This window comes from Prunus avium, chromosome 8, assembly GCF_965620075.1.
Source record: "Prunus avium chromosome 8, drPruAviu1.hap1.1, whole genome shotgun sequence".
Classification (NCBI taxonomy): domain Eukaryota; kingdom Viridiplantae; phylum Streptophyta; class Magnoliopsida; order Rosales; family Rosaceae; genus Prunus; species Prunus avium.
The window spans coordinates 23,944,508-23,969,380 of NC_142291.1; the positions used below are offsets into that span (position 1 = coordinate 23,944,508).

The 24,873-nt window shown below is 37.4% G+C and overlaps 3 protein-coding genes and 1 pseudogene across 3 annotated transcripts; 1 reads left to right on the forward strand and 3 right to left on the reverse strand.

The window, feature by feature from the left end:
- The first annotated feature begins 2,595 nt into the window (after positions 1-2,595).
- LOC110770445 (2-oxoglutarate-dependent dioxygenase 19-like) lies at positions 2,596-4,256 on the forward strand. Its single transcript, XM_088246106.1, has 3 exons — positions 2,596-2,937; positions 3,089-3,652; positions 3,767-4,256. Exons 1-3 carry the CDS (start codon positions 2,665-2,667, stop codon positions 4,019-4,021), a joined length of 1,092 nt encoding a protein of 363 aa, XP_088102232.1. The 5' UTR covers positions 2,596-2,664; the 3' UTR covers positions 4,022-4,256.
- Positions 4,257-8,473: 4,217 nt separating this feature from the next.
- LOC110770442 (uncharacterized) lies at positions 8,474-11,167 on the reverse strand. The gene is made up of 3 exons (XM_088245787.1): positions 10,786-11,167; positions 10,366-10,683; positions 8,474-8,796 (listed from the first exon to the last, which is right to left on the reverse strand). The coding sequence occupies exons 1-3, from the start codon at positions 11,165-11,167 to the stop codon at positions 8,474-8,476; spliced, it is 1,023 nt and encodes a 340-aa protein (XP_088101913.1).
- Positions 11,168-18,883: 7,716 nt separating this feature from the next.
- LOC148292351 (2-oxoglutarate-dependent dioxygenase 19 pseudogene) lies at positions 18,884-20,318 on the reverse strand (annotated as a pseudogene).
- A 1,144-nt stretch (positions 20,319-21,462) lies between these two features.
- Positions 21,463-22,976, reverse strand: LOC110770444 (2-oxoglutarate-dependent dioxygenase 19-like). The gene is made up of 3 exons (XM_088246050.1): positions 22,650-22,976; positions 21,922-22,485; positions 21,463-21,785 (listed from the first exon to the last, which is right to left on the reverse strand). Exons 1-3 carry the CDS (start codon positions 22,920-22,922, stop codon positions 21,540-21,542), a joined length of 1,083 nt encoding a protein of 360 aa, XP_088102176.1. The 5' UTR covers positions 22,923-22,976; the 3' UTR covers positions 21,463-21,539.
- Positions 22,977-24,873: the final 1,897 nt, after the last annotated feature.

Genomic DNA, 24,873 nt, shown 5'->3' on the forward strand with positions numbered 1-24,873 from the left:
TTAAATCATGTAAGAGTTTTTTAACAAAAAGGCGATAAAATTTTATTAAATAATAATAAAGAGTACAAAAGACACAGACTATAAAGAAAGCCATCCCAATAACAATATGATAATTTGTCAATTTCAGATAGGTATTTTCTAAAATTTTGCTCTCTCGAGACAATTTAACCTATAAGAAACATTATAGAGTATCTAAATTTCAAGGACCGAACATTCTTTCCCACAAGAGTTCGATTTTTATTTATTAATTTTTTGAAAAAAGTTCAAGGTAAAAAACAGATAGGGGGATTATAAGGATTAACGTTTTCACAAAACCGATTCCTAAAGCATCTGTTACCTACCCGTGGGGACCCAATCACACAAACTCCTAAAAAAAATTAATACGTACAGATCATATATTCCATTATGTTTTTTTTTAAAAAAAGCTTTTTTTGGCATTTCTTCGGATCCTTAATTATATTTTTTCTTGGCCGGCTTGTTTTGATTAATTGGGGTTTTGAAAATAACAGAACGACTACGTACAAAAGTCAAAATCTAATGTGAATGCCATTCTGTACATTTTGTAATTTTCTGATCAAGTACAAGCATACCTTCATAAATAAAAATATTTTCTCAATTCGATGTATTTTATTTAATAGCTTTTTAAAGTTTAACTTCTGTAAAACTTGTGGTGCTTCCACTTTCTAGTTTTTTTTTTTTAAGTGTAACGTGCAAGGGGTTTGTAGCTTAAGTAATTAAGAGCATTTATCTATATATTCAAGGTCCTAAGTTTGATTCCCCTCTCTCCCAATATCACTTATATATATATATAAAAGTAGTGCAACGTTGCTTATAGCGTTTCATGATGTTTTAACTTTTTGGTTGTTGTTATTTTAGTAAACGATAAAAAATGAAATTTGTGAGGAATGAGCAAAGAAGATGGGGCTGAAGAAAAATGTACAAAAAAACACATGAAGCTAAGACTAAAAATCATAGTCTAATTCATTGTACTTTGGTGTATTTCTTTGTGTTTTGTTCCTATTGGTGTTCTTTTGTTTCCGCCCACTGTATGCTGAACAAATCTCGTATTGTACAAAGGATTATGTTTACATAGAAGGTCTTCTTTGACAAAACCTGAGAGGCGTTGGTGTGGCAAAGCCAGGATTTCATGTGTGTGGGGGCCTTTTACAAATTATAAAGAATCAAAAATTTGAACTCACAATACATACGAAAAATAGTGTATATATATCACATATGTCAAGAATTATTTTGCTTATTGGTTGCAATCATAATTGTCCTCAACAAAGGGATAGACATATACATTCTAAGCAAGAAAAATTGCAAGAGATAGACAAAGAGTAGTGATTTAGCAAATATCTTTAAAGCTTTTTCCCCCATTAAACCCAATAGAAAGAAAGAAAAAAAAAATCAAAATTTCACAAATTAAAAAAAACCTTAAGTCCCTTCATGCATTCATATCATACATGAAAAAATATTTTATGCAAAAATATTGACTAAGGATGAAAAATGGTTTTTCGGAATAATAATTTTCTCAAGATAATTTTTGGCGGCTTTTATTCCTTGCACATCAATTAAGAAAACTTGATTTTATGGGATTTTAGTATGAAGTATATATTGACTTAATGAGCCATCATTTTTAGCCTAAATCGTATTTTAGATTAAAACCGATTTTTCATATTTTGATTTGGTGGGAATTTGATTTTCTAGTATTTTTATTTGAATCCAAATAAGGGTACTTCCTTATTTACATTGTAAACTTAAATGTTGAAAATGGAAATAAGGTAATCTATATACCTGGAGTGCACCACCACCAGCTGAGCAAGGGGGTAATTTGAAGTACCTTCTTGTGCCTTAATAGGTCCGCCACAACATATGTGGGTACATATCAAAACGTAAAGTATTGAAATAATATACATATAGAAATACATAAAAGTATATTACCCGGGACCACACTAATCCCAGTGTGGCTCCGCCCCTTGGTGCGCTCCTTTGTTGGGTTTTGTTTTACTTCAGTTTGCTTCTTTGTGTTTTGACAATTATTATTAAATGACTTGAGAGCAGTTTTGATGTGCCACATGAACATCCACATGAAGAATGTAAACCTACCACCCAAAATGAATTAGCAACGGGTGTAGAAACCCAAAATTCTTTTACACTCTTAAAGGTAGAAAAAAAAATCTACTTTGACCATTCTATCAAAAAATGCCGATACTTTACTCATTTCTAAAAACCACACCGCAGTACATAAGAAATTACAAAAAAAATAATAAAAAAAAGCAGAAAAACGCGTTGCAGAAGGATCTGCTGCCGGTAAAAGCACTCAGCAGTAGATTTATTAATTCATCTGAACATACAGGTTTAACTACAAAATATATATATATACATATATATTTTATTCTGCATTGACAAGATTTTGGAACTTGGTCAGCGTTTGGCCAACTTATTCCTATAAAATTTCTAGACCTTGTGGTGTAGGGCAACATTAAAATAACATCCCCTATGTAGAAATCCTCCACGTGTAAAATCAGTACATCCTGCTCTATAAATACCCATTCCTTTTCTCCCAATACCTCCACAACTGCTCAACACCTTCTCTCTCTCACTCAAAGATATACAGAAATATCACTGTCAAAGGCTCTCTCTCTCTCTCTCTCTCTCTCCTCAATGGCACCTACATTTACTTCAATGGAGGCATCTAATGGCCATGAAGTACCCAAAGTAGCAAGCATCAAAACACTAGCTGACTCAGCTTCCCTCACTTTTGTACCTTCTGAGTACACCTATACCAAAAATCCTAATGAACAAGGCGATGCAAACGACCCAGAGCATTCAATCCCCATCATTGATTTTGCCCTTCTCACGTCGGGATCTCCTGATCATCGAGCAAAAGTGATCCAAGAGCTGCGCAGAGCTTGCGAGGAATGGGGCTTCTTCCAGGTATGTACCTTATTTTGTCTGTACATGCGTATATTTATAGTAATGGGACTTATGTTGTTAGACAAATACTTATGTTTACATATATATGCGTATCTACAACTCTCATGATGAAAGCTAATTAAGCATAAATTATATATATGGGAATTATTAGGTGACCAACCACGGTGTACCAGAGAGCCTGATGCAATCAATGATCGACGCGTGTCATAGATTCTTTGATCTGCCGGAGGAGGAGAAGAAGGAGTTCCAAACAAGGAACCTGTTGGATCCAATCAAGTGCGGCACCAGCTTCAACGCCGACATTGAAAAAGTTCATCTCTGGAGGGATTTCCTCAAGGTCATAGCCCACCCTGAGTTCAACTCACTCTACAAACCTGCTGGATACAGCGAGGTTTCACTGGAGTTCAGCAAACGAACCCGAGAAGTAGCCACAGAAATATTGAAGGGAATATCAGAGAGCTTAGGGTTGGAGGCTGACTACATAGCAAAGGCCATGAACTGGGACCGTGGCTTACAAATTCTGGCCGCAAATTACTACCCGGCGTGCCCACAGCCCGATAAAGCAATCGGTCTACCTCCTCATACTGATCATGGACTGGTGACCCTCCTCATTCAGAATGAGATGGGTGGCCTTGAAGTCAAGCACAAAGACCAATGGGTGTTGGTGAATGCTACTCCGGGAGCTTTTATTGTTAACATTGGTGACCAAATGCAGGTACCAAAATAACACCCAACTTTTTTAAATCTAAAACCCATCTTATCTAAGAATTACAAACTAATAATTCTCTACTTATTTTCATAAATTAAGTACCGACTATTTTTGTGGCAGATTTTGACAAACGAGAAGTACAAGAGCATATGGCATAGGGCTGTTGTGAACAACAAAGCTACAAGGATATCAATAGCTGTGCCCCATGGACCCTCACTGGACACACCAGCTTTACCAATCCCAGAGTTGTTAGAGAGAGAAGGCCAACCCCCAAAATACGTTGGGATGACATATGAGAAATTCATGGAGCTTCAAGCAAGCCCTGCTGCCCTCACGAAACCTTGCTTACATCACCTGCGGGTCAAGCATAACTGAAGCTACAGCCTACACATATATGCATATTCATTAGAGACCTCTTATTGCCATGAATAAGAGCTTTGTTGCTCCTATACATTGTCCTGTTCCGATTCTGAATTCATGATATTTCACAGTGAGACATTCTTGTCAAGTATTGGATATATATAATGTAACCCTAGCACATGTTACTCGAGATTCGAATTTTTACTTGTATCTTCTGTACTTTCATACTATTATATATGCGATTCAAAGGCCCTATGCCATTTAGTGTCCCGATTTAATTTATTTTCAACTATAAACCACAATCTCTGGCATAAGAAAATTGACGGGCTAGTGAAAGGATTACTTGAGAAACTGAGTACTGAAGAAGCAATGGCAGAGCTAGAGCCTATTTATTGAAGGGGCGGCAATAGCTGACATTTTTTATTTATAAATTGCACACAAATTGTCAAGTTTTATATAAAGCGTAAAGGAGTTTCTGAAAATTGGTGGCCACAACCACTTCTAGCCTTGAAACGGGGAAATCACTATTTCGCTATCCTTGGTCAATAACGTTTTGACATAGTGACACGCGTAATAACACTTCCACATGGCATAGCATTACAGGCAGAGAATAGCAAAACAATGTTATCCACGTTGTAACTAAGTGTTTCTTGAATTATGTGGCTCCGCCCCTATAAAAAAGGCTTCTTGCTTGAGTTGTAATCTTAAAGCATCTCCAAGGTTAATGTCAAATATAAAACATTAAATCGAAATTTGATGGCTGCAATTTGACATTTATTGCACAATTTCATTCCACCCGATATATCTTTTGTCTTTGGTAAAATAAGCAATCAATAAAGTAATGATAAATGAAAAAAAAAGAAAGGCATAAAATAAAATAATGATAAATGGTAGAAGTGGTGACTCCCATTTGTGCACCTTTGACAAATGTAATAATTTTAAATAAAAGTCGTGATGGTACAAAGCCCAAAGTAATGCTTTGTGGGCCATTTGGTTTAAAAAGTTGCAAATTATATGCAAATAACCCTTGAAGCTTGTAGTGGCAATTTTTGTTGACGTGAGTCTTCCTTATTAATCAAGAAGATTATTTCCTTGATTAATTAAGAGATTTATTTTCTTATTTTATATAGTTGATAAATCATTGTATAATTAGGAGATACTATCCTAATTGGTAATTACTGTATTTATTTCCTTGTAAAGCTCTCATGTAAACTCCTATATATACCTCGTTATGGAGAAGAATATAACTTAACATAAAGTATTCAAACCAAATTCATATTTTTGCATGGTATCAGAGCAATCAATCCTAGGTTATCTCTAAACACTAAGTCAAATTCCTCAAATCCAAATCCCTCAAATCTAAATTCCTCAAATCCTCTTATCAAAATCTCTAAATAAATACTCTCAAACCTTATACACATACCTCTCAAATCAAATTCCTACATCAAATTCATACATCAAATTTCACATATTAAATTCCTCACATTTTCATATCACATCTTACTTCCATTGCGATGTCAGGATTATTTATGATTCTCTCACTCCTTGCAAACTCGTAGAAGCATGTGGTCAATCCTGCTCACCTGGCTACCCAGCCTCGAACTACCCAGACAAAATGACCCCCACAATGTGATTACAAAAATATACCACCCAAACTGTCCAAAAAGACTCCCCCTATCTAGGACATATCTTATAACATAACTCTAGCTAAAAAAACTAGAGAACCATTAGACTCATCAGAATTATCAGAAGCATCGTGATTTGACGCTTGTTACTTTCAATGTCTCCATGGTTTGTGTAGCAACAAGTGGAGCCATCGCTTAAAACTTAACTCAGAAGATGATGATGAGTATACGCACTATTACAAGATGTAAATTAGGAAGGCCACGAGAGTGTGTTGAGTGGTTGTATATTAAAGAAGTGGTTCCTATTTATAGCTACTTCGAGGAGGGATGTATCTCAACTTTAACATGATGTCAAATATATTTTAAAAGTGTTGGCCATAATTAAAAGCCTTCTAGAACACCCACTTATCCATAATACACACACAACACATGCATATGTGGATTATATCAATAAGTAAACTCTTAATTAAATGTTGTTTTTATTAAATTTTGACCTTTTTGGAAGTTTATTTCGCATTTGGTGGTGTCTGCGAAGGTGAAGATACTCCACATCTTGTTTTGGGGTATTCTACATCATGTTTGGGGTGTTCAACTAGTTTAATCTTTTGTTCATGTTGAAATTGGCATTTAGGTGATGAGGGGTAAATTAAATGACACTTAAACAAAACCACAACAAACTTCACACACTTTAGACCTTGACCAATACTCTTATGACTAGTCAACTGTCAGACATGAATAATCATAACCAAGAACATACACAAAGCATATCAATATGTACTTGCAAGCCTAGAGAATTACTAGTGAAAACCTAGGTACTCAGAAGGACCCATCAATCTAGGCATCCTCTGTACTAGCAACAACTATGGTGAAAGTGTGTGAAGGCATCATAATCAAGTAAGCATCAGACAACAGAAAAAGATGACTAGTCAACCACCAGAACACGAACCCAGAAATACATGTGATGACTAGTCAACTGTCAAGAACACAAACCTAGAAAATTAAGATATGCAAACCAGAAATTTGTTCACCTAGAAACCCATCACTGAGAAAAACTGGGGTCATCAACCGACTAGGCAATCCACTAAGTAGAAAATAATTCTTACAAAGGAACTCAAGCAAGCTCAAGAAAAACCTAGATCTATTTAGGAAGATGAGCTATACCTCATTTGTGCAATCTTCTTCTCCAACTTAGCAAAGCTTGAAGCTCAGTTCTTCATGGCAATGACAGCTCCTTCTCCAGCTCTTTCATCCCATGCCACTAACTTGCAAGCTCTTACTCAGACAGAAACCAAAATTTGGATTCAAAGGAAAATGATCAATTTCTTCAACAAACCATACTCTTGAAGAAATCAGTCTTGAATCTGACCTAGATATAAATGAGAGAGTGTTTTAATTAGCTAGATGCATATTTTCATTTTTCAAATGTAGTTTTAAAAAAGAAACAATTTGGAAAACTCAAGGATGAAAAATATGAAGGTTACTCTAGAGGAAGAAGCGAAAGTTTGCAAAGAAACTTTCCAAAACTTGCCTCCCAAAGTCACAGCTACCAAAAGAGGAATACAGAGGGTTTTACACAAAATTCCTTAGGTCAGAATCGACACATGGCAGCAGAGAGGGAATGGAGAATAGGACAAAAAAGTTGGTTATCTAGCTGGAAATCCTATAGAGCAAGGATGACTAGTCATACGAGAAACAGATGACTAGTCATATCATTTTATGAAATCAATTTAATGAAATCAATTTAATGGAATGCGATAAAATGCACAATTTACCTTTGTCAATTTGCTTGAACCTCCATAGGATAGTTGTTAGTTAAGAACACCTAGAGAAGCTATTCTTAATCTACACTTGAGCTTGATAAAAACAATAAAAATCGTATTACAAAATTGTCAAGGGAAGCCAAAAGAAATACTCAAAATTCATACATTAACACATGTTTCGGATGATTTAGGAGATTTCGAGTCTTTACATTTAGGAGGTGTTATGGAAAATGGGACTTGGGAAGATTTCCCATGTTTTGTAAGACTAGGTATGGGAAATGGTTGCCTAGCACAAGGGAAAATAGTGGGGAAAATGAAACCCTCCTCCCCTTTTGGGTTTCATTTTCCCCTCCCATGGGAAACCATAGGAATATGAGACAACATTAAATGCACCTTTTTCATAACCATTTTGCCCCTATTAACAATTTAGAATTACAATTTAACATTAAATGCATTCTTTTTTTTATTTGATTTAATATGGTACCATCTAGACCACCCATTTGGTTCGCTGATTGAACTTCTTGGGATAGTCGAATGTAATTTCAAACTCATTCTCAGACTCCTAAACCTTTGAACCAAAAACTAAAAAAAACTAAAAAGCTAGTAACTTTAAAAAAATCTAAAATCCAATTTAAAATTAAAATATGAGGTTAATTCACAAGTTAACTGCCCCTACCCACCCCTATCCCCACCACCCCTACCCCCAGGTACCATCAATCTCTCACAAACTAATTAATGATGCTCCTTCAATTGCCTCATGAGGATGGCATGCTTAGGAATTGTGATATTAGGATCAGGGACGGACCCAGGATTTCAAAATGGCGTGGGCTAAATTTACCTTACATACAAACCTATTGAAAACTCAACGGTACGAGTAAATTTCATTGATAACAAAAAAATACATGGGGGGGACATAATGAGCCTTACCCCTCAAATAACACTTATATAAGTTGCACCCTTCGAGTCTTCACAGCATTAAAATCACCAATTATTGATTCATTATCTATATTATCAGCTAATTCTCTTTCAATATGAAGTAGCATACAATTAGCAAGAAACTCATCACCTATCTTATTTTGAAGTCAATTTTTAATAAGTCTCATACATGAAAATGCTCGTTCTGTTGTTGCTGTAGACACAGGAAGAGTTAGCACCAAACGAATCAATCTGTCAATCAAGTAGTATGTTTCTGCTAATTTTGTCTCAATTAAGCGCTCAAGTAATATAGGGATGGAATCAATATTCTTGAAGGCTTGAATGTGATCCATATCAATCTTATAAAATCCCAATTGCTGATTTAAAGCATGCAACTCAGTTGTAGTGAAATCTAAAGGGTAAAATTTCTCAGCAAGAGTGCATATATCATCAATGTTAAATCGCTTGAAAGCATCACGAGGATCTAATGCTGAGCTAAGAGAAAGGAGTTCCACAGTCCCATCCAGGAATCTGTTTGTGCCTGATAAGTCACGGTCGTACACTGATCAAAGGGGTCTTCCCCCTCGGCCTCAGCACCTGTTCGCAATCCAAAACGCATCACTTTTGCCTTCCTCAAAACAAAGGAAAAATTGCGAAGGCATAGTCATCTCGGCCTTGCAAACACGATATCGACAGGCCGAAGCCGAGGGACGAAGGGGACACGGCCGAGGATATTAAGAGTCAAATCGTCACATGGCAGCAGGGTCCCACGCTTCATTTAATGAAGTAACGCCTCTGACTAGCAAACCCACTAGCCGCAAAAGGGCATTTAATGCACGAGGGAAGAAGGGAAGTGACTAAAGTCAGGATTTGGTGACAGAAATCAGAGTGGTTAGGCGCCAACATGCTCACAAACATTCTTACAAATTGAGGTTAGATCACCAACCACCAAACAAGGGCATTAAATGCGTCCCTACAGCCAGAAGCGTAGAACCCACGATCAGGGCGGCAGCCGAGATTTACCAGGATTCATGGGGTCACACCACCATGCTTCACGATCCCAAATGTCGATTGGACTACCCACTTGCTTTGATCAGGCTCCACCATGCGGATTTTCAACCTCGATTACTCCTCCAAGAACTCTTCCTATAAATACCAAGTTCAAGCTACATTCAAAGGGTTCAAACACCAAACCAAAGCCTCCCACGGAGCAAATTATATTTTCATGTAATGTACTTTCAATATCTTTATTTGCTTTCCTAGGAGTAGTGTTAGTTTGTAAGGAAAATCCGTTCATCAATATATCATACGACCCTTGATTTTCAAGACGCCGGAGCACCATCTCTGTTACTCATTCATTCACCCCATATATCATACAACCGTCGCTCACTGAGCAACGCCCAAAATCCACCATCCACACCACCACTAAACGGCCTTGTAGCTCAGGCCGTGAACCTGACGGCTGAGATCAGTTCCTCTCTCGGTCACAATCGTTTGATTAAAAGTCGAACCCAAACAGGCGCACCACTTAACCATTTTCATCTACATCACCATCTCGACGCACGGTAGACCGTGCTGGCACCCCCGCGCACAACCTCACCGCATCCAAAAGAAGGAAGCCACGTATTAACGCATATCCCCTCGCCCTGGAACCCCAGGCCGTGAGATTTGCGCAGCCAACAGAATCTAGTATTTAACTCCCCCAACTGATAATCTATTACCTCATTGAATATATCAATATGATAATAATGCTCAATTGTGATACAATCTCTTTGTTGACAAGAACGGCGAGTGCCTATTGTATGACGGGCACCCATATCAGGCATATTAATATCATGTTCTTCACAAAATGATTGCACACTCTGTATAAAATCATTCCAACCATTATTTCTCAACTCATCAAGCTCCATTTTTGTACTTGCAACCAAATTCAAAGCCTTTACAATGTCTTGAGATTTTCTTTGAAGTTCTTGACAAAGAAAATCAGTGAATCTCATAGTTTTGTCCAACAATTTCAAGGCAAAAACAAAGTCAAAAGATAACATAGATATTTTAATACCTTCTGCTTCGCCACGAAATTGTGAGGTAGGTCCATTATGACTGATATCTGTTAGAAGTGTCTTGGTTGCACCAAATAAATCAATCAAACTCCTAATAGAATTAAAATGTGACCCCCAACGAGTACTTCCAGGTCGTTGCAAACAACGAATTTGATTAGCCCCTTTAGCTGTCCCAAGTCTTCTAGCAGCTAGTAATTCTTCAATTTCAGCTTGTCGGGTTAATTTTAACTCAGAATGGCGTTTGGCAGAAGCACCAACAAAATTCACAATGTTATTCAACATTGAAAAAAATCTCCAAACGAGTCCTACCTCTTTAGCTGCACCATTTAAAGCTAATTGAAGACGATGAGCAAAGCAGTGTATATAATATGCATATGGACAATCATTGAGAAATAACGCTTGTAAGCCACTCCATTCACCACGCATATTGCTAGCACCATCATATCCTTGACCACGCATATTGCTCACTAAAAGATTATGCTTGCCAAGAACTTTACAAATATCACTTTTAAGAGTTGAGGAGTTAGTATCATGAACACTCACAATATCAAAAAACCTTTCTTGAATATGCCCATCACAACCAACAAACCTTGTGATAATAGCCATTTGTTCCTTCTTAGAGTCGTCTAGCGCTTCATCAACAAGAATACAAAATTTCCCATCTTCCCCAATTTCATCGCGTATCCTTTTTCTCACTTTGGTAGAATAGATACTTAGGATCTCCTTTTGTACCTTATTTGAAATATATTGGGCATTCAAGGGAGCATTTTGTAACACAACTTTTTCAATGTTTACATTCATTCTTGCAAAAGCCTTCACCAACTCAATGAAATTGCCTCGATTAGAGGAGTCATAAGATTCATCATCACCTCTAAAAGCCATTCCTTGATTTGCTAAATACCTAATCGCCTCCATTGTGGTTGTAAGCCTCAACCGGTTTTTTGCAACTTCTTGTGGGGTTTGCACTACTCTGACAATATGGTGAGACGGGTTTTTTAAATCCATCCACTTTTGCATAGCAAAATGATGTGGTGAATTTATATTGCCTATTTGAATAAGGAAAACACACTCTTTTCCACCAACTCTTCTCCAACTTCTAAATCCCTCTATAGTGAATGCCTTATGTAAGTGATCAATGTCAAAAAGAAAGCATGGAAAGCAAAACACTTTGTCTTTATGAACACTATACTCAAGCCAATGGTATTGCTTATACCAACTACCAACAAATCGACGCTTTTGTTTCCCTTCTAAGTGTGATGGAAATTCCTTTAATTGTGGTTGACATGGTCCTAAGAGAATATATGCTCTTCGAACATTATCACGTTCATTAGGTGGATATGTGTCTATTTGAGGACGTAATCCGGGATCACGCTCGAGAGAATTGGTATTAACTTCTTGATGATACTCGACTCTTACGTTTTCATCTTCAATTCTTTGAGGTTGAGAAGGAGGTTGCTCCTCACAAATTGGAGGAGACAGAGAAGGACCCGAAGGCATGCTAGTTGATGATTCATCATTGTTTCTCTTAAAAAAATCTTGAATAGTCCTTGATCTCTTAACATTACGATGTTGACAGACATTATAAAGTATAACCTATTGGATAATATATAGAAGATGTAAACATATAGACCAACAAAAATTTCAATAAAAACATTACATACTTAAATAGTTAAATATCTAATTAAAATCCCCAATTGACAATTCATACAAGCAAGCAAGAACACCAAGATAAAAAAACTAATTGATAAACCTTAATTGTAAATCCCCAATTGATACTTCATATACCCTAAATAATCCCCAAAATTTCAAAAGAAAAGAAGAAGAAGAAGAATGAAAAATTACCTTAGTGTGCTTTAATTAAGTCTGAGGACATGCATAATTTTCCTTTTTGTCGAGGAGCGGGAATTAGCCGCTAGCAGATGCAATAGAAGGAATTCGTTTTTTTATTTTTTTCCTTTTTTTGGTAAAGGAGAGAGGGAATGTTTGTGAGAGTCTAATGTTTTTTCACGTAGGGTGTGGGGTTTACTTCTTTTTATTTATTTGTTGGCTTGGTCAACCTAGTCCTAGTGGGATTAGTAATATTTTATTTGGGTGGGCAGCCTTATCCTAATGGGAATAGTTAATAATATTTATTTAGATGACTTAGGCTAGAGTATTAATTTAGCTTAAAAAAAAAAACAAGTTACCTTATTGGGTACGTCCCTGATTAGGATTGCTAGTTCTTTAACTAGTTTCATTTTTACAGATAACAGAAATTGCGATATTATTTTTACACAAATATGGCTGCTTTTTTACATTAATTAAGTGGTTATGAGTGTGTGAGCGCTTAGGTATATGTGACCTCTCCTTTGTGAAAGCTTCCCCCTCTCCCAATTGGGGTGTACAGGTTTCTATGAACCCACCCCATCTTTTGAGAAAAGAAAAAACAAAGAAAAAATGGTTTTAATAATAAGCATTTTATTAAATTTAATATATAAAAAAGTAGCCTAATTTTGCTCAAAAGCAAGGTTGAAAATATTGATAGTTTCGGAAATATTGGTAGTCCAAAAACACAGAAACTTCGATGGAAATATCAGGATATTATCGATATCAATAAAAATTGAATAAAAACCACGGAAAGTGTAAGAAAAACTTGAAATTTTTTCTTGAAACCTTGGAGGATGTTTATTTAGTCAATTATCTATTACTTTATCACAAAAAATTGGAAGGAAATGCATTGCATGATGGGTTAATTAACTGATTTAAGTTGATTATATAACGAGCTGACAGACAGTGTAAGTGTAGAAAATATGTAGTAATTTATGAAAGAAGATTAAAGACACCATAATAATTTATTTATAATGATTTACTAAAAAAATTTACACTTTATACATTGAATGGTAAGATACATGAGTGACTTAGTACCACATAGAGTTCCTATAATTAAGGTTCAAATTTGAGTTATTTACACTAACACCTCCTGAGCGTTTCGGCTTTTTCACAAAACTCTTTGAGGTTTTAGAAATTATAAGAACACCCCCTGAGGTTTTAAATTGTTTTCACAAAACTCCTTTTGCATTGATTTTCATCCAAAGATTGATGATTTTATACCCAAAAAAATTCTCCAAATGACAAAGTTGGCCTTTCAGATTAGATTGCATATACTTCATTGAGGTTAATTTTTTCATTTGCATAAGTTTTTTTCAATGAAATCATCAATTTTTGGACAAACAATCAACAAAAAGGGGTTTTGTGAAGACAAACTGTAACCTCAGGGAGTGCTCGTGTAATTTTTCAGACCTAAGGGTTTTTTTTGTGTGAAAATACAAGAAACCTTAGGGAGTTGTTAGTGTAATTAATTATTGTCCTGCAGCTTTTATGTGTTATGTGAATTGTCACTTCCTTTTCCAATGACGCACATCGATTCCTATAATTTGGTTGTATCTTCAAGAATTGCGTCACAAGAATAATTATCATTCTTGCATTAGGCACATTTTGTCTGACTCAGCGTGACAATTGGTCGACTAAAACCTTATCCTAAAACATGTAACTCTGGAATCCACCAGGAAATATGAGAGAACCTCGACAGGTCATGGGCCCAATTCTGAGCTCGGAGCCCAAATCTGTAGCTTATCCGATTTGTCATTGCGGGCGCGTCGCTCCAGCTCCTCTTCAATTGCTTCCGCCATCTGTTTTACATCATTGTCACTTAGACTTATTTGATAAACATTTCATTTAAAAAAAAATTATATATGAAAGATAGAAGGGAAAATTTTAAATGAAAGAATGAGAAATAAGGGATGAAAGAGGGATGGATAAGAGGGTAATAAAATGGAATGGAATGGTACATAAACTGAAAACAAAAACGTAAAAGCAATTTCAAATAATTTTTTATTTTCAAGTTCTTTTTCATACATTCTCCTTTTCTTCTCCATCTTCTCTCAATTCTATGAGCTTCTTAATTAATCCCCAAAACAAGTTCCCTATTTAGAGTATAACATTACTTAATATTAGGCGTGGGCACGGTCCGGATTGGTTTTGGTTTTATTCTCAAACCACAGCTGAATCAATAAGAAAATAACAGTCCGGTTTGGTTCGAATTAGCCTAAAACTATAATGAAAACCGAACCAATCCAAACCACTTGTAATCGGTTTGGTTCGGATTGGTTCGGCCGGTTTGTGCCTAAAACAAAACCATGCATTTTCAACCTGCTCTTCCATTATAATGCTAACATTGTGCCATTATATCATTCCATTCCATCAAAGGCTAACACAACAATATTCCATTAATCAAAAGTTGTCCAATTTCTAGCATGCATCTAAGTTCACAATTTCCATCAAAACAAACATTCTAAAGTTCATAAGAAATGAATACAAGATGATAAAACTAAGAAATGAAAGGATGCCCAAAATACAAGTTCATAATTTCCATTTAATCAAAACCTGTCCAGTTTCCAGTATGCTTCTAAGTTCACAATATCCATCAAAACAAACATTCAAAAAGTTCATAAGAAATGAATACATGATAAAACTAAGAAATGAAAAGCTGCCCAAAATTAGTTCATAATGAAAGGCTTCCCAATTTCCAGTTTCCAGCATCAATTTCCAGTTTCCAGCAGCATCAATTTCCAGTTTCCAGCACCAACTCATATAGACAACAAATAGAAAAGAAACTGAGTTCATGGATCTGTGCAAGCAAGAAACAGGGGAAGAGGAAACTACAGCTGCAAGCGAAATGAAAAAGAGGAGAATAAACTCAGATGCCAATGAAAGCAAGAGAAGTAAATCTATTTGGCTTGTGAAACAAAAGGAAATTCATCCTAAATCTTTTGATTTCTTAAGATGGGAAAATTTCAGCCTAATAAAATAATGAATTTGTCCTTAGATCAACAAAAATGACACTGAAAGATAATAATTTCACCTAATAACGACAAGAGATGGCCAAAAAATTTAATTCTCATTTTCATCTAACAGAAACCCATGTTCCCAGATCATGAAATCATCCAATAGAAGTTGAAAGTTGAATCTACACCTTAAAACCAGTAAACCAAACATACAACCCAAGCAACACAGAAAACCTCATCCAAAACGATACTTCAAAAACAACAAATTTGTCGAAATTAATGAAAGCTTAGCTCCGACATACCTGAACCATAGGCAAGTCTCGTCTCGTCTCAGCTCAGCAAACAGAAGTCACACATAATGTAACAACCACTCTAGGCTCTGTTAAAGTTAGCACATCATTAGCACCTATCAACTATCTTAAAATGACAATATATTCAAAAGATTAAGAAAAACAGAAAAGAAATGATATCCAATTAGTTCATGGAATGAAGATGTCATGAACCTCTCAAATCAGAAACATTTTCTTTGTTCATGGAATGAAAATGAAGTGCATTCGACCATCATTTTTCAAGATCCAAAAATTTCATTCAAAGCAACACCCTATTATCATATATAGAGATAAACCCACTACTGAAAATTCATTCCAAGAATTTGAAATCACAATATCCATCAAAAGAAAAATGTGTAGAGAAGCAGAAGTAAAAATTAGAACATACGATGGCTGTGCGGCGACGACGATGGCTGTGCGGCGACGACGAAGGCTGTGCGGCGACGACGAAGGCTGTGCGATGACGACTCTGGCTGTGCGGCGACGATGATGGAGGTGCGGTGACAAAGATGGAGGTGCGGCGACGACGATGGATCTGCAATGTGAGAATGGGTTTGATTGAAGCAGTGGAGGTGGTGGTTCAAATGGTGGCTTCTCTAGGGTTGAGTGAGGCTGCGTGTTCAAGGAAGAGGAGAATCCAAGATGAGGTTTGAGTCTGAAAATAGTTGGTTTGGAGTCCAATTCAGTGTGGCTGATGTACACTAACACTTCTAATTAGCCACTCAACCATTGACACATGTAAATTAATATATATATATAATTAATTATTATTTAAACGGTTCGGTTCGGATTAGCATAGTTTTTCAAAGCTGAAAACTGCAGTTGAACCAAACTACTCCGGTTTGGTTCGGATTTTAAAACTGTTGACTTTTTTAAAGTCAAAACCAAACCAAACCGGAAAATACGGTTTGGTTCGGCCGATTTGGTCGGATCGGCCAGATTGATGCCCACCCCTACTTAATATACATGTGTTATTATTATATGGGTGTATTAATAACATCATGTGGCTGTACTTTGACAAACTAGAATTAAAAAACTAACACAACTAGATTTATCCTTCAAACTAATTATTTGTTTGTTGAAACTTTGGCAGAGAATTTATCTTACAAACTAATTATATGTATAAAAGAGGTAGATAGTCATGGTATTAAATAATTGTACAGTCTTATATATAAATTATAATAGATAATTTTGTATTACATGAATTGGTCTTGGCTGAGAATTTCACAATGAATATACGCATAATTAAATAGGAAAAACTACAGTAAACCCCCCAACCTATAGGGTCACTTACGAGTTCATACCCGATTTTGGGGACATTTACGAGTACATACTCAACATCGCGGAAAACCTACAATTTGCCCTCTCCGTTAGCGAAACTGTTAGTGAATTTGTTAAATGCCAACGTGTCAAAAGTGGGACCCTTTTTTTGATGACGTGGACTTCCACGTGGACATAAAATTAATAAAAAATTATGTACATGTTAAAAATAATTTTTAAATCATATTAAAATCATTAAAAATGAATAAAAAAAAGAAAAAAAAATTCTCATCTCTCTTCTCCAACCCAGCCAACCCTCTCTCCCTCCCCATCGTTACCCCAAATCTCCCTCCCCCACCCCGCTCCTCTGTTGAAGTTTTTGGATCTGCCCGATGGGTCCCACTCTAACAATATCGATACTGTCTCCACTTTACCACCTGCCCAATCCGTCAAGTGTGGGGTTTTACCACAAAAGGCCTCGATATTAGTTAGAGTGGGACCCATCGGGCAGATCCAAAAACTTCAACATGGTATCAGAGCCAAGGCCCGTACAAGCTAACAAAGCTAGAAGGAGAAACAAGTCGGACTCTTAAAATTTAAAATAAAATTAAAAAAGAAAAAGAAAAAGGAAGGCCAACGAAGCTTGAAAAAGAGCCGACCTCTAAGTTCCATTGAAAACAAGTGGGCCCAACGAGAGCCGACCTCTGAGTTTCAATTGCCGATGTGTGGATCTTCACGTGTGATTACACGTGAGGGGGAGTGTTGGAATCCCACATTGGTGGGGTGAAAGAAAACAAATGGGTTTAAATAGAATTACCACACTCTAACTAATATCGAGGCCTTTTGTGGTAAAACCCCACACTTGACGGATTGGGCAGGTGGTAAAGTGGGGACAGTATCGATATTGTTAGAGTGGGACCCATCGGGCAGATCCAAAAACTTCAACATCCTCCAGTCCAAACCAACCCTTATACCACACCACTCTCCTGTAGCCGCTCAAAGAACCACCCAGCCATCTCCCAAACCCACCAACCCAGCCACCGCCTAAACCCATGTCTGCCACCTTCTCCTCCCTCCCTTCACCATGAATACCCAAAAAACAAAAAACAAAAAACCCAGAAAAAAAGCTGCACGAGGAGTGCAGCCGTTGAGGAGCCAACTCTAGAAATCCCATATCCCATATTGCAGAAAAAACGAAAATTCAACTTTTAGTCCAACGTTTTTTTGTCAAGTTCATAACCTTTAGTCCAAAAATTTGTTTTAAAAATCACTTAATTACAAGATTATTAAGCCCACTCAGTCCTGGGCTTCACCAATGAATGGCTTTGGCAAAATCCTTGTCCAAATTTGAAACCTTGCCTCCTTTGCGGGTGTATTGGCTATGACATGAAATCTCCTCCTCTCTTTGCTATATCGAAGCAACCTAGAAGCCTCCAGCTAGGCCTAACGCAAGAGGCCGGCCCTAGATTGTTAGAGCCCTGAGCCTCTTCGCAGAAGAGAAATGGGTGGTGGTGGGTTCTCAACCTCCAGCACACCCGCCCATGTTCCTGCAACTTTAGCTTCGCCATGAGTCCAGGAAGCTCAAGCTTCATCACCGGATCCAGATCTGGAACGCCGTCGACGTCAAAAATCTGGCAGTCAAGGGGCTGAAGAGAGACGACCTGGATCTCGGCCGATTCGGCCTGGACGGGCTCGAGAAGGCCTGTAACGATGGGGAGGGAGAGAGGGTTGGCTAGGTTGGAGAAGAGAGATGAGAATTTATTTGTTTTTTCTTTTTTTATTCATTTTTTAATGATTTTAATATGATTTAAAAATTATTTTTAACATGTATATAATTTTTTTATTAGTTTTTTGTCTACGTGGAAGTCCAAGTCATCAAAAAAGGGGTCCCACTTTTGACACGTCAGCATTTAACAGATTCATTAACAATTTGGCTAACGGAGGGGGCAAATTGTAGGTTTTCTGCGACGTTGAGTATGTACTCGTAAATGTCCCCAAAATCGGGTATGAACTCGTAAGTGACCCTATAGGTTGGGGGCTTTACTGTAGTTTTTCCAATTAAATAATTTCTAAGCTTATGTGAAAACACAGATAACACTTGAAGATCACCTATAGAGGATCCATATATACCGAAATACTGTCATTATTTTATAAGACCAGAAATAAAAGAAGCTACAACTCTTCATTGGGTCGTCGAGATAGCCTAGATGCGGAGGTAATCTAAGCAAGGCTTCGTGAGGGCAGCGGGGCTTGCTTGAAGCTCCATGAATTTCTCATATGTCATCCCAACGTATTTTGGGGCTTGGCCTTCTCTGTCTAACAACTCTGGGATTGGTAAAGCAGGTGTGTCCAGTGAGGGTCCATGGGGCACAGCTATTGATATCCTTGTAGCTTTGTTGTTCACAACAGCCCTATGCCATATGCTCTTGTACTTGTCGTTTGTCAAAATCTTCCACAAAAAAATTAACCATACACATAAATAATCGGTACTTAATTTATGAAAATAAGTAGAGAATTATTAGATTGTAATTCTTAGATAAGATGGGTTTTAGATTTAACAAAGTTGGGTGTTATTTTGGTACCTGCATTTGGTCACCAATGTTAACAATAAAAGCTCCCGGAGCAGCATTCACCAACACCCATTGGTCTTTGTGCTTGACTTCAAGGCCACCCATCTCATTCTGAATGAGGAGGGTCACCAGTCCATAATCAGTATGAGGAGGTAGACCGATTGCTTTATCTGGATGTGGGCACGCCGGGTAGTAATTCGCGGCCAGAATTTGTAAGCCACGGTCCCAGTTCATGGCCTTTGTTATGTAGTCAGCCTCCAACCCTAAGCTCTCTGATATTCCCTTCAATATTTCTGTGGCTACTTTTCGGGTTCGTTTGCTGAACTCCAGTGAAACCTCGCTGTATCCAGCAGGTTTGTAGAGTGAGTTGAACTCAGGGTGGGCTATGACCTTGAGGAAATCCCTCCAGAGATGAACTTTTTCAATGTCGGCGTTGAAGCTGGTGCCGCACTTGATTGGATCCAACAGGTTCCTTGTTTGGAACTCCTTCTTCTCCTCCTCCGGCAGATCAAAGAATCTATGACACGCGTCAATCATTGATTGCATCAGGCTCTCTGGTACACCGTGGTTGGTCACCTAATAATTCCCATATATAAATTTATGCTTAATTAGCTTTCATCATGAGAGTTGTAGATACGCATATGTGATGTATATGTAGTTCTCTTGTCCAACATAAGTATTTGTATAAGTCTGACAACAAAACATTACTATAAATATACGCATGTACTGACAAAGTAAGGTACCTGGAAGAAGCCCCATTCCTCGCAAGCTCTGCGCAGCTCTTGGATCACTTTTGCTTGTTGATCAGGAGATCCCGACGTGAGATTGAGTGCTCTGGGTCATTTGCATCGCCTTGTTCGTTAGGATTTTTGATATACGTGTACTCAGAAGGTACAAAAGTGAGGGAAGCTGAGTCAGCTAGTGTTTTGATGCTTGCCACTTTTGGTACTTCATGGCCATTAGATGCGAAAGTATTTTTAGGTAGAATGGTCAAAGTAAATTTTAACGCGTATAGCAAAGGAAACGTTTTTGTTTATATTTCAAATTGGACATTTTTGTCGTACGATTGTTGAGTAGTTGCGTGTTGGATTTAATCGCATATCTACCTTCAAGTTATGTAAGTTTAAGCGCAAGACCTTAAAATATTTGCCTTTTCACGTTTCTAATTAATTTGATATTGAATGCTCACATTCTAATATATTAAAAATTGAATCCGTAATTAATATAATTGAACCAAGAAAAAGGAAGTGACGAGATTGATGTTGAAGAGATGAGAGAAAATTTGAGGGAACATATATAAAATAAATAATTTAGACTGTAATTCTTTTTTTGAGAAGAAGATCAATTCCATTAATATCTTATTAACATTATAGAAGAACCTGCATGACAACAATGGCCTCATTAAAATCTTATCCAGAAACCCCAAGCAAGAAAAAAGTACCACACATGCAATAGACTAACAAAAGAGTCCAAACAAAACCAGAATCACATAACAGAACCCTCTAAAACAAATCCAAATAAATATTTTTATAAGAATTATAATTGAATTAACACATTAGTTGACCCGTATTCGGAGAGTGTCTTGACCGTGTATGGGGAGTGTTTGACCGTGGACAAGGCGATAGCCATTGGACACGGGTGTCCGAGAAGTGTCTGACACTCCCACTCTTGGGCTTAGTGGAGTGTCCATGCAACATAGTTGATTCCTATAATTTGGTCATATCTTCAGGAATTGTGTTACAAGAATAATTCATGCATTAGGCTCATTTTATCACAAAGACTAGTTTGATAAACATTTCGTATTTCGTTTTTATATGGAAGATACAAGGGAAAAATTTAAAAGGAAGAATGAGAAAGAAGGGATGAGAGAGGGATGGATAAGATGGTAAGAAACTGTAATGGAATGCTACACAAACTGAAAACAAATACTTACAAGCAATTGCAAATATTTAGGGTAGATAGTCATGCTATTAAATAATTTTCTTATATATATAAATTATAATAGATAATTTTGTATTACATGAATTGCTGTTTGCTGAGAATTTCACAATGAATTCACGCATAATTAAATAACTTCTAAGCCTATCTGAAAACACAGAGCATGAATATATACTTAACGCATAATCAATATATATTTTTGAAGACCAGAAATAAAAGAAGCTACAACTCTTCATTGGGTCGTCGAGATAGCCTAGATTCGGAGGTGATCTAAGCAAGGCTTGGTGAGGGCAGCAGGGCTTGCTTGAAGCTCCATGAATTTCTCATATGTCATCCCAACGTATTTTGGGGCTTGGCCTTCTCTCTCTAACAACTCTGGGATTGGTAAAGCAGGTGTGTCCAGTGAGGGTCCATGGGGCACAGCTATTGATATCCTTGTAGCTTTGTTGTTCACAACAGCCCTATGCCATATGCTCTTGTACTTGTCGTTTGTCAAAATCTGCCACAAAGAATTAACCATACTCATAAAAAATCGGTACCATTAATTTATGAAAATAAGTAGAGAATTATTAGATTTTGTAATTCTTAGATAAGATGGGTTTTGGATTTAAAAAAGTTGGGTGTTATTTTGGTACCTGAATTTGGTCACCAATGTTAACAATAAAAGCTCCCGGAGCAGCATTCACCAACACCCATTGGTCTTTGTGCTTGACTTCAAGGCCACCCATCTCATTCTGAATGAGGAGGGTCACCAGTCCATGATCGGTATGAGGAGGAATGCCGATCGCTTTATCTGGCTGTGGGCACGCCGGGTAGTAATTTGCGGCCAGAATTTGTAAGCCACGGTCCCAGTTCATGGCCTTTGCTATGTAGTCAGCCTCCAACCCTAAGCTCTCTGATATTCCCTTCAATATTTCTGTGGCTACTTCTCGGGTTCTTTTGCTGTACTCCAGTGAAACCTCGCTGTATCCAGCAGGTTTGTAGAGTGAGTTGAATTCAGGGTGGGCTATGACCTTGAGGAAATCCCTCCATAGACGAACTTTTTCAATGGCGACGTTGGCACTGGTACCGCACCTAATTGGGTCCAACAGGTTCTTTGTTTGAAACTCCTTCTTCTCCTCCTCCGGTAGGTCAAAAAATCTATGACACGCATCGATCATTGATTTCATCAACCTCTCTGGTACACCGTGGTTGGTCACCTATTAAACCCAACATGAATACATTTTATGTTTGATTAGCTTCATTTTCATCACACACGTTAATGCATATAAAACAAACAAACTCAACTTGATATTCATAGTCTGGCAACATAAGCATCACGAAAGAGCATTTCTCTGTGATTGACACAAAAGGAAGTACATACCTGGAAGAATCCCCATTCCTCGCAAGCTCTTCCTAGCTCCTCGATCACTTTTGCCCGTTGATCAGGAGAACCAGAGGTGAGAAGAGAAAAATCAATGGTGGGGATTGAGTGTTCGGGGTCATTTGCATCTCCTTGTTCATTAGGATTTTTGGTATAAGTGTACTCGGAAGGTACAGAACTGAGAGCAGCTGAGGCAGCTAGTCTTTTGATGCTTGCAACTTCGATTTCATGACCATCGGATGCCTCAGTTAATAAAGTTACTGCAGGTGCCATTGGAAGAGAGATTGAAAATGAAGTGTTTTGAGAACGAGAGATGTTTAAATGAAGTGTTTGAAGTAGGGATGGAAGGCTTATGCAAATAATGGTTCATATTTATAGGCAAGAAATCTAGGTTTTTCCACGTGAAACGAATAATCTATAAATAAATTGGTTTTTAATTTAGAGAGCGAGTGATCTGATAAGGTCTCCAAGCTTGACCAAGCCTACCAAACTCTTGTCAAATAACACAAGAAAACGTGGATTCTATTTTTAAGCTCTATTTATATTTAGGTGTAACAAGTTAACGACTATTTTTTATTTTCATATTTTAGATTGTTTGAACAACTATTTTTCACTAGAAGTCCAAGTCAAAAGCACAAACCTGACTTAGATCAACCTCAACTATTTACCCCATTGACAGAACTGACAAATTAAACTAGTTTTTCTTTTTAGGTTGTTGATAAATAAACTAGTTTCAGACCTACTTGGCTGACTTGTGTTGGGTTGAGTATAAGATGTCGAGGAATGTCCCAAGATTATATTATTGCTATACAATAGAAACAAAATACAAAAGATTCTAGAGTCTTCTTGGTCGATACTATTTGCATAACCCATTCAATATCCGTTGGACCAAGCCTCCTCTTTACAATTAGGCTAGGGCTTCATAGAAATTTCTATCATTTTCTTTTGCAAGTGTGGAAAATGACCAAATTTGATTCAAGACTCATATTTTCGGCAGCCAATGAATGGGTGACACGTGGAAAAAAGAATATTCCTTAGATCAACTAATTAGGGAATATCTCCCCAAATCATGGATGAGATTTCCACCAAATCTCCTTGATTATTCATATCAGCTATTTTTGGGTAAGAATAATCCTAATTAAATAGGGATTATTCTTCAAACCCTAGCAAGCAAGGAGTCTATAAATACATGGCTACACAACACACAAGAGGTAATTCTGAAACCCTATCGAACCCTAGAGAACTCTCTCTCTCTCTCTCTCTCTCTCTCTCTCTCCACAAGGCTCCGGCCACTTGGCTCTCCCCATGAGAGAAGACTCCATCTTTTCCATTATCTCTGCATCTTTTTCAAGATAATTTAACTGACTTAGGCATCAGATGGCCTTTGGCCAATACCACCCGGGTGTGGTCTGTTGACTCCAATCTATTTTACAGGGAGCAAGGAAGAAGAATAAGAAGAAGAAGAAGGGAGCTCGAAGGGTGGAAGAATCAATCCGCGAATATTCCGCCTTGCAAATATTTGCACAAACAATGTCCATATATCCCAAAATAATAGGCTTTCAAATTGAGTCTGTATGACCTCCTCTACTGGCCGAAGACTGCTATAAAAGCCCACGCTTTTGCAAATTTCGTTGTTAAATTCACTCTATCCTCAACCGAAGAAGGTAAGTTGCATAAACAACGAAAGTTCGAGAGCAGATGAGACCTCCTCCACTGAACCTAACCTATCCAATGACATATGGCAATTGCGCGTAGACAGAGCGTAAAATCACAAGGGAGCTGGAGCAGGCGTCGTCATAATCACCCCGGATGGAACCTTATAACTAAGCCATCACATTGGGCTTTCCAACCTCAAACAACGAAGCAGAGTATGATGCATTGATTGCTGGACTGCGCTTAGCGAAAGAATTTTCGAACAAGAGGTTGGCCATCTATTCAGATTCCCACCTAATCACCAATAAAGCTTTAGGGGAGTACATGGCAAAACACCCAAGAATGATCCAGTACCTCGATAAAGTTTAAAAGCATTTGAAGCCATTCCCTACATTCACCATCCAGCAAGTTATTCGGGCAGAGAACACACATGCAGATGGGTTGGCAAGCCTATAATTAGAGCTAGAAAGCCTAGAATCAGCACTGGACACCTAGTTTAGGCATTCAATTCCGGTCAAACAGCTTGATCAGCCAAGCATTGAAGAAGCAGAGAAGCCGGACATGATGCAGA

Excerpts from the sequence above, each read along its gene's own strand:
- LOC110770444 (XM_088246050.1), bottom strand. The coding sequence starts at position 22,922 with ATGGCACCTGCAGTAACTTTATTAACTGAGGCATCCGATGGTCATGAA. Across the intron at positions 22,486-22,649 it reads AGGAATGGGGATTCTTCCAG|GTGACCAACCACGGTGTACC; the intron begins GTATGTACTTCC and ends TGGGTTTAATAG. Across the intron at positions 21,786-21,921 it reads ACATTGGTGACCAAATTCAG|ATTTTGACAAACGACAAGTA; the intron begins GTACCAAAATAA and ends TCTTTGTGGCAG.
- LOC110770445 (XM_088246106.1), top strand. The coding sequence starts at position 2,665 with ATGGCACCTACATTTACTTCAATGGAGGCATCTAATGGCCATGAAGTA. Across the intron at positions 2,938-3,088 it reads AGGAATGGGGCTTCTTCCAG|GTGACCAACCACGGTGTACC; the intron begins GTATGTACCTTA and ends GGGAATTATTAG. Across the intron at positions 3,653-3,766 it reads ACATTGGTGACCAAATGCAG|ATTTTGACAAACGAGAAGTA; the intron begins GTACCAAAATAA and ends TTTTTGTGGCAG.
- LOC110770442 (XM_088245787.1), bottom strand. The coding sequence starts at position 11,167 with ATGAATGTAAACATTGAAAAAGTTGTGTTACAAAATGCTCCCTTGAAT. Across the intron at positions 10,684-10,785 it reads TGGTGCTAGCAATATGCGTG|CTAAAGAGGTAGGACTCGTT; the intron begins GTGAATGGAGTG and ends TAAATGGTGCAG. Across the intron at positions 8,797-10,365 it reads ATTTCGTGGCGAAGCAGAAG|CATTAGATCCTCGTGATGCT; the intron begins GTATTAAAATAT and ends CTCTTAGCTCAG.